The sequence below is a fragment of the Cephus cinctus genome, unplaced genomic scaffold (assembly GCF_000341935.2).
Source record: "Cephus cinctus unplaced genomic scaffold, Ccin1 Ccin1_scaffold0215, whole genome shotgun sequence".
Taxonomy (NCBI): domain Eukaryota; kingdom Metazoa; phylum Arthropoda; class Insecta; order Hymenoptera; family Cephidae; genus Cephus; species Cephus cinctus.
In genome coordinates, this window is record NW_014332933.1 from 2,235,728 (window position 1) to 2,245,713 (window position 9,986).

Consider the following 9,986-nt stretch of genomic DNA (forward strand, 5'->3'; position numbering starts at 1 on the left):
CCCCCACCCCACCATTCACTTCGGTAACCAAGGTGTATCGCATCTCCTAATTCCATCCCTCATGCTCTCTCGCTTCCCCTTCGCCTCCTGCACTCTCGTCCCATTCGTCCTATTCGTCCACGTGCTGTTTAACTGTAACTACGATCGAGGCTTTCGCCCGGGTTAAACACTCGTGTTGAACGTGTCCGACGTCCGACGTAAATTCGGAGCAATAAAAAGGGCAAACCAAACGATTCGCCGATTGCTCGATTTCCCCAATGCGGAAGTGGGCTCTTGTATTTTTTGTTCACCCTTTCCGACTATCGCTATCTCTCCTTATCCATTCTTCTCCATTACCCCCTCTCTCTCTCTCTCTCTCACATGGGGAATAACATACGGTTATTTCGGGCGTGCCTCGGACTCCAGCAGGATTTCGAGTAGCCCTTTCAATCGCATCGAGTGGACCAATCTCGCTCGATCATCCGACCCCATATTTATTTGCTATTGACATGGTACCAATACCATTGACAGTAAATCGGGTATTTGCCCGGGAGGCATCGAATTACCAAACTTTGTATGAACTTTTATTTCCATATACCCTTACACCCTCTTTTTCACCCCCTTATATATTTTCATCGTATATTCCTTCGATTGCCTCACTTTTTTTGTTCCCAATCAACTTCAGCCGGTAACTTCCATACGAACCAGTCAGTACAGCCACTGTGATTGGTGATAAGAAAATTTTCAAGTTTCTCAAAAAATAGGACCACCAGGAGACCCATCTGTAGGTCGCTAGTGACGTTTCTTTGCCTCCGACCCACCCACTTTTTTATCTCCCATCTACTTGACTACGAAACGAAAATCCTTTTAGGCCATTCCCGATTATCCGCAATTTTCCGCCTTTTGCCCCCGGAGGAAAGTCCGTTCAATTAGATTGGCCGATTTGGGAGCGCTATTTTGACCGGCTAATAATTACTTTGATAATTAACGCGCTCGATAAACCCGATACGCGAGTACTTAATCACGATACGGAGATAACGCAACGAATTTCAATAGGACGTCAGTTCACCTTGATTCGCCCATATCGAGTCTTGTAATTTTCAAGGGATCGAACAATACATTGTACGCATACTCTCAGTATATACGTATATACAGCATGTATAAACGCTAGTGACAACAAATGTTAAGATCATCGACCCATTGACGGGATATACTTTGAAAATGGTATAAAAAATTGAAAAGTCAAAACTCCAAAAAAAAAAAAAAATCATAAAATTATTAACCACGTGAAAATAAAAAAATTATTTTTTTTTCAATTAACTCATAAAAATAATTCCCGTGCTTACACAATTTTTCCCGGTGTTACAGTCCCAGCCCCTTGTGCCATTCTCGACCCTCTTTCATCCCTAATCGCTATGATTCTCTGAACGATACGAGGTTAAACGGTAGAGCAGGTCACGTATGGGGCACGTCGTATAGACAGGGGATGAAGTTGAAGAGGGAAGGACTCATTATCAGGAAGATAGGCAATACGTATTTATAGACGGCGCGAACGGCGATTAAAAAAGTTGCTAAGCGATAAGCGACATAGAGTAAAAGGAAGTGGCCTATGGGTATAATGTAAATCGCACGGATAACCCTATGCGAGATGATAGGAACGAATAGCATTAGACCGGAGGAACGTGGAACCGGACCGGAGCACGTTGGCAGATATCCGCGTAGCGAACGCATGCTTGTCCGAATTCCCCTGGATTAATGACAGAGTTTCGCGACTAATTAAAGGGCTTTTTTTTTCTATTTTACGAACACACGTTTCGCGTGCTCCAAATGCATTGCCGGCATTTAATGGGACGTATCGATTTTAATGCCGATGAATAGCAGCGAGCGAGTCAGTCGTGTGGGGAAGGACTGAGCCAAGGAGATAGAGCGAGAGAGGTGTAGAGCGGACGAAGCGGGTGCGAGTGAGAGAGAAATAAGTAAAGTAAAAAAAGGAACGGAGCGAGAGAGAGAGAGAGAGAGAGAGAGAGAGAGAGAGAGAGAGAACAGTGGGCGACAGAAGGTAAGAGCGAGAGGGAGAAAAAAAATTATTAAAAAAAATGTACAAAGCTGCCGCTCACGCGTGTCGTTACGGCAGTTCAGCTCACGTAGGCTAATTACGACTGGGATATTGCGATGATTGCGTACCGTCCGTTGTGAATGACGCCTAATTTCGCCAAAGCGAATAGCACGCGCGACCCTGTCGGATAACGTGTAAAAAGTATCGGCGATTAGATTTCTGGAAAAAATAATTTTTCGAAAAGATTTCATTCGTGTGACCGTAGTTTTCGTCACTGGACCAACTATCCTTGCGATCGACCGAGATAAATGACTGTTGCACCTGATGAGGATAAGGCGACTGACGATAACGAACGGATTACGAATTATTGTACGGAACGTACGTACGGTTTGACATTGAAGGATTCGGTCTGAGAGACGATGTCGCTGCGAGAAGGGAAAAAAAAAATGTATCATGTAAACTCACCCGTAAGCGCATACGTAACGGTGTATTAAGACGACTCGCTGAATTCCAATAAAAGTCCTTTGGCATGTCGCGATAAAACGTCGTGGGACGCGATTGCGCGAATCAGCCTTAAAGCCTGAATCGCCGCTCCGTGAATTTCCATGAGGCGACTAGTCGCGATTTCTTTTACCCTCGTGCCATTCGGCGTGACGCGACTGGAACGAATTTCGTATATCACTTGTATGTATATCTATATATTGTGCCTATTCAGGTATATTTACCTATGACTACATTATAGCAACCAGCCTACGGACGAGCCTGTAGAACCCAGTGAAAACCGGCATTTCCCAACGATCGCGGCTTCGACGTTACGACAGTGGCGAATCGCGCGCCAAAGTGGCAGCTGCGAGCGGGAAGAAACGTAACTCTAGTCTTAAGGCGCCGAGCACGGATACCGGGTCTTTAGGAATTTTTCCTGAAATCTAACGAACGAAGCGTTACGCTTGGCCGAGCACAGACAATGCCTGACTGACTCGGGGCTATTTAAATGGTATAAAATAAGTTCGTGGATGATACTGTGTATAAGCCGTAGCTCAGTATGTGAATTTAACAGTGATATATTTCTAGAGAATAATTACAGCGAACGAGCTAGAACTGATAGACACGCATTACCAGATAACCACTCTCTGGCTAAGCTAACGGACGTTTAAGTTCGAAAGTCCAGAAAGATCGTTACGAAAGATTTTTTTGTTCTCGAGTTAAGAAATTTTCTTTTTTTTTCCAATAAAATGCGTATTTACAATGTACGCGGTTTGTCGCTGATAGTTATTGAAAATACCTATAGAGTTACGAGAAGCCAGTAAACAAATTGTCTTGAGATAATGAGACTCTATATATATGTATAGTCGTAGTACGTGTACGCGTATACAGACACGATTGCAATTACAGATCGATGCGGCTCGTTAGAACGTTTTGAAAGGAGCAAGGGAAGCTGGGAAACGCGATGCTGAAGAAATGGTACATCAATCAGATCCTCGCTGGGATAAGAGAAACGTGAAGAATCCTTCCACTCCAGTGTCAAGAACTATTCTCACCCTGATCTCCCTCTTTGCGTTTCCCCACTCAACTTCTTTCAACTGATATTAAAGCGAATTCACAGGAGGCAGAATTTAGTCCCCCGGGAAAGAATCAGGGAGGCTCGTGAGAGTTGGAAAAATTTACGAAAAAAAAAAAAAAAAAAAAAAAAAAAAAAAAAAAAAAAAAAAAAAAAAAAAAAAAAAAAATACCCAACAACGCATACAGATATCCCTCAAGCCCGTTGCATTCTGGGTATCATTGCCGATGAATCGTAGATAATTATTTGGCGGCTACAATGTCGTAGGAACGTCAATTGTTATCAGGCACAGTTTGCCCACATGGCCAGGAGCGTAGAAACTAGGCGCGAAAGGCCTTCCTCGGATATCCACGTTGCAAGATCACGAAAAATTGTGCAACAGATAACAATGTAGACGGTCACCTCGGAAGAATTAATTTAACGATAGAGAAGCGTGACGATTTTAGCGCAGAGATAATTATTAAAATATACAAAACAATAATAGCAAATCGTTATAGGGAGATCGGACTAAACTGCAGAATACGAATTTTCCTTGAAGTTAGACGTGGATCGTTTTCTTTTTGTGCGAAGCTCTTCAAGAATTAATCGTACTCTGCAGTTTTACCGGAGATCGTAGACGATGAAAATCGTAGCTTGTTTCGCGTGGGTGACTAAGTGCGTAAGTACGTACGTGCGTCCGCGAGCTGCACGACCTTCGTGAAACGTCAAACGTCCATGGCGCGTGTTTTGCGAAACAGGGCCGCGCTAGTGTACATACATAACATATATATGTTGCGAACCGAGCGCCGGTCAGTTTCCACCGTCGATCGGTCATGCAGATCGTCAAGGTAGGTATGCGAGAAAGGGCCGATAAAAATGTACCTTTATGTGAAACCGGTGGCCTTTTAAAAGGAGCCAAAGGAAATCGATACCGATTATCGCTTACGGACAGACTATCGTCGGGACGATTTTTGCTCAGGAAAACAATAGTCTTCCTGGTATCGTTACGTCATATCATTTTCTTTCTTTCTCCATTTTATATGCATGTATCAGTCGCCCTCTCTCTCTCTCTCCCTCGTATTGTTTTTCTGCGTTCACGTCCATACACGTGACGCTCTCGTATACCGGCCTGATTGCAGCCGCCACGATTCGTCTAGGGAACACGCACTTGGCTGTTTAAAAAAAAAAACACTTTTTCTCAAGATATTTTCACATTCTTTCCTCGGAAATCTCTTTCTCGTGAAAAATTTGTTACTCTCGTAGAGATGGGGGTCACCTTTCGTGTTTGAACGTGTATCGGGTACAAGTATACCGGCCGGCCGGTGTCAATGGTTACTAATCACTGATCAGCTTTTTAGTGAGAGGTTATGTTCCCATTCTCTGTTGTCCGTTGTTTTGTCGTTAAAAACCTTTTCGTCCGTTAGACCTTCGTAAGAAAACATTCACGACTCTTGTTCGTACGGTTTCCATATCTTTGATTTATTCCTTGAACATCGTGACGGGTTGTCAACCGTCGTTTTTTCCGTTCCTTTGTAAATATTTCAGAATCTCTCTCTTCGTACACTTTTCTCTTTCTCTTTCGATCCGTCGATTTACTTTTTTCCACACGAAAATTCTCTGTTGATCGAAATCAAGGCAACTGGACTCGATGCGCACTTAAAACTTTTATTTACGCATCGTTCGAGCGACTGATCCTCGTAGTCATAACAAAGCGCGCACCGTCGGGACACGTTTTCAAACGAAAAAATCCATTTCTCTCTTCCTCCGTCGTTTCTCTCTTGGAAAAGTTTTCTCGAAAAAGAATAAACGTTTTTTTTAAACGGAAAACAAGACAGACTCTGTACCTTTGCAATTTACGTACGGATTTTTTCTTCTGGCTGAATCCTCATTCACGACGAGGAAAATCATCCTCTGGAAAAGTTTACTGCAGATGGTTGAACACGTGTCCGAACGCGTGCACCGTCCGGACGTTTCAGTGTGGCAAGGACGAAATGACAGGGAAACACAGACAGCGTCTGAACTAGGCTAGACTCGGAATGGTGACATTGGAATGTATTTCTTGGCTAGAGATACGGATGTAGAATAGGGAAGGGAAAAAAAAGGAGAAAAAAGATCGAAGAAACGCGTCACAATAAAAGTCACTAGAATCGAACAGAACTGGTATAGAACGTGCGTGATCTATGTAGAGCACACTGTCCCCGGTACGAGACTGAGATACAAATTCGACGCGTGTCACTTCAAGGTTCAAAAACGCGTGCCAAAAGTTAAATACGCACTGCCGGCGAACGTTGGCTTCCGCGACAAAACACGACTGATCGGCGAGAGACGAGAGGAGACATAGACGTTAAATGAACAGAGCGACAGCAAACTTTTTCGCGGGAGACAAGCCTCGAGAACTAGAGCCACGGCGAAGAGGTTCACGTGTACAGGGAGTGTGTGTTCCTGGCGGGAGTCAAGCTGTCAAGATATTCAGAGCCGTAGGTGGCTACGGAATTCTAGAGATTGAGCCACCAAAACGAAGCCGAGAGAGAGAGAAAGAGAGATGGAGAGAATGCCAGGAGAGAGATCGCCAGAGATGTATTCCGATGAAGGAGGTTAGAATTCTCGTACATCCAGGATGACTAATTCTGGTTCCTTATGGTGTCGAGGAAGTGCGTGTCCCACTAGGTTATCCTTCATGGATATTTTAAATCATCCCGGAAGCGTGTAACGAGGCGCGTATCACGCACGAATCGAAACGGACGTAGCTTCGTAACTTTAATTCACACGACGTTATTAATCATTATATGTATGTACATATAATTCTTTTATTCTTCGAGCCATAAATATTTTCTCTTCCTCTACTCGTTCTTGCTTCCTTTTATCTCTGTAACGTATGTGCTTTCCTCTCGTTTTTACGTTATTTTCCATCTCCTTCCTCATTTTCTATTTTCTTCTTCTGACATTTAAATCACATTTCGCGCTGGCCGATGCAGCGTCCTCGGCCGTATGCACGCACTGGGCACGGTTAAAATAGACACTGCATATAAATATTTACCTTGCTACATGTAAAATGAATAGAGAGCCTGCCTGAATCGAACGAAGGAAGGCTCAACCGGCCCACTGTGACGTCGCCGGCCTACTGTCAGCTCAGCGCTCGCTCGGCCCCGCGGTCAACTAACCTACCGTATACGACAGACTTTACCGACAAAATAAATCAATTTTTCGTGATTTATATGAAAAATTTTTACACGATAATTCATTTTACACCGTGCACGTAATTGTCATGTCGAGAAACATTATTTTATTTTATTATTTAAAAATAAGTTGCTCTTACAGTCGCTCGCTTGACTCGCGTAGTAGTCAGGTGTGAAACGCTCACGCACACACGTTTTCTCGCGGATCTCGCGAATCATACAGACATAGGCGTCGTTGGACCAAAAAAAAGTCGGCGTCCTGACGACGGGAGGGGGAGGAAGGAGAGGGCGGCGACGCTCTGTAAAAGTGTTGCACGCACTATAAGTTTTACGCAGCTGTATAAATTATTCCGAAAGTACCGGCACTGCATTGTTTTTTTTCCCTTTCTTCGTGCAACACATTATTTCATCGTACATTCGCTATTGCGATTTTTGAAAATTTTTAAAAAATCCTCCACGTCATCAATCTCGATAATAATAATTTTTGGCAATCCCTTTCTTTCATTATATCACTTTTTATAATACCACGAACGATAACGTATTTTAGAGCTCCGTCCTTATATGTCCAGCATACTACACAGACATAAATTTTAAGGATACGATCACAGAATTTCAACACGAGTTTTATTGACATTTAAAAAAGAAGAACGAAAAAAGAAGTTACCCATAAAAATTAATAAATGTGTTCCAATCACGAAAAACGTGTATCGATTAGAAAAAAAAATCTGATCTCCGTTCTAAAGAGCGTCAAATAAAAATCCTATAATTCACTCGACGAAACATGAATTCCAAATTTGCCAAAGATAAAAAAAAATATGTTACCTTGACTATTTTTTTTAACCTCTATCTCAAATACCTCCCACCAAAAGATCCGCATTGTATACGCCATTGCATAACCGAGCAAATAAATTATTCCTTCTCAAATTAAACCGTATACAGCCTAACGCAAACGACATATCCCAAGATAACCCAATCCCTCTGAAATCATCGAGACACGCTTGTCCCTACGAAGCCAATGACGTAATCCAAGTATTAAAAAAAAAAGCCGACTGTGTCTCAACGAGATGGCACGTTTGATTCTTTGCAATAGAAAAAGTATAGACGTGTTCGGCCAGGTGGCGCGGAAGGCCATGAGTACTTTTGCCGAGGCCTATACGCATACGCACAGTCACACGCTGGACATGTGGGTGCCAGATATACCTGTATACATTTATACTACCAATGTACCAGCTATAAGCGCCTATATAGATTCTTAGGTAACACCAGCGAATTGCGCTCGACTCTCAGCCACATACGCGGTGCGTGTAGTCTCTTACGTGCGTACGCACATGCGTGCCAACGTAAGTGCGTCTATCGGGCACACGCACTCTGACTCAGCAGCGTGTATATAGATATTTACAAACGATAGACATGTTGCATAGACGGAATAGCAGATCCCGGTGCAGTCTTAGTGGATAAAAATTTGTTTGGCTATTCTTACATAATATAAATACAGCCATATATATATATATATATATATATATATTCACGGAGTTCCCAAGTGCAGATGCAAGTGCATTTCCACGTTGCACCGGTAAGCCGTAATAATTCCACCCACGTAGAATTTACAGATTTACGTAAAAACGGGGTGAAGGGAGGAGAGGTGGAGGGGGTGGGTGGGTGGTATATATCTTCTTACGCGTATTCTTAGGTAACGCATCGGTACGGACGTTACGGTATATCCAATGTACTTGCAACCTTCTACCTACAGGTCGTTTCATAATTTGATTTTTCGTTACGTGGCCACCCGGCGAAGCCGCTCTGTAATGTAATTGCGTTTCCGAGCGTTATTAGGTAACGCGTGGTGCGTCGCGACGGATGGGAACTCGTAACCCAAGCGATACAGTACGTTTCAAGAATAATGGTCCGTCGTATACGTACGCGGTATCGTCTACGGATGCGCTGTGATTAAAAATTATCTTCTTGGATATTCTTAGATAAGACGAACGTACGATATTTGTAATACCGAAGTACAGTACTAGCTACAGGGCGTTTCATATTTGACGACACGGCAGATCAGTGTTTGTTTATTCCGATTTAATTCTATATTATCATCGAAGGAGTGGGCTCAAAGGACGTTTTGCATTTTGAAAATTTATTTTCATTTTCAAACGGCCCGACGGAAGGGAACGTGCCCGCGACTCTATACAGATCGTTTCACGACTCGCGATTTCTAAATCGGTCGTCGCTACGCGCTGTAGAGAAATTCGCTTTCCGGATATTCTTGGACTGTGCGTGATGCTATTGGACGTACAGGTAGATTCATATTTAGATCGTTATACAGTGCCTTTCATAATCTGCACTGTCGTCCTTCCACACGTGTACGAGTAAAAACATTTTTCACGAGGCTATTATCTATTTTCGTTGGATCGAAAATAACGTGCAGTGCGTTCTGGGTAAATCATTTTTTTTTTACACGCACCCTGTATATATAATTCCACTAGGTTTCTCACGATCAAAATACCTCGATGTCGTATACTGTTAATACTTTTTTTTAAATCTCATTTTCATTCCTATTATTTCTTTGACGTATCGTGCATTTATACAGTAAATACATCTTTCACGACAATGATCGCTCGTCGTTGCAGCGGAACGAGACGAATTATTAATAATATCTAGCAATTAAATAAATTATCTATAGCTTCGGGTATAGCAGTTCGTGGGCCTCTGTGGTGCATTATCCGTTTTATAGGTACCATAAGTACTGTACAGCCCGGGTGAACCAGTGAATGGAGGATGAAAAAGGAGAAAAATCCAACGTTGAAAAAGAGAGCAGGAGAGCGGCGAGGGGGGGGGATGGAAAAAAATGGTAGGAAAAAAAAATAAAAAAAAACAACACCGCCAACATTATTTCCTCCGTCTTCCCAACGTCGCAGAGGCACTTGACGACAAGATTTCAACAGCTCAGACCAATATACAGTTCCTCGGCACCGACTCGTCATTCTTGGATGAACACCCATTTTACAATATCATTGCACCATTCAATGATTCCGGGGTAGAGAATAGTGGGAAGGCAAGGCGAGGGAGGAGAAGGTCGAGAGTAGAAGGAAAAAAAAAGGAAGAGACGAGAAACCAGCCAGGTATCTGTAAGGCGGCCGTAATTACTTTCTCAATTAAACCCAGGCGGCACTTTTTTTTTCTTTTTTTTTTTTTTTTTTTTTTTTTTTTTTTTGTAAAATTTTCAAAGGGCGCTCGTATA

At 42.8% G+C, this 9,986-nt stretch overlaps 1 protein-coding gene across 8 annotated transcripts in view; it reads right to left on the reverse strand.

Moving 5' to 3' along the window:
• LOC107265274 (protein bric-a-brac 1) overlaps positions 1 to 6,707 on the reverse strand; it is a 45,893-nt gene extending 39,186 nt beyond the window's left edge. For 2 of the 8 annotated variants that reach the window (XR_003058972.1, XM_025082371.1), the window contains exon 1: positions 5,434 to 6,603. Coding sequence is in view for 1 of the 8 variants with exons in the window: in XM_025082371.1 (XP_024938139.1) it covers positions 5,434 to 5,480 (47 nt within the window). In the remaining 7 variants the exon portion in view is untranslated. The other 6 variants (XM_025082372.1, XM_015734562.2, XM_015734560.2 and 3 more) reach the window with 5 other exon arrangements.
• Positions 6,708 to 9,986: the final 3,279 nt, after the last annotated feature.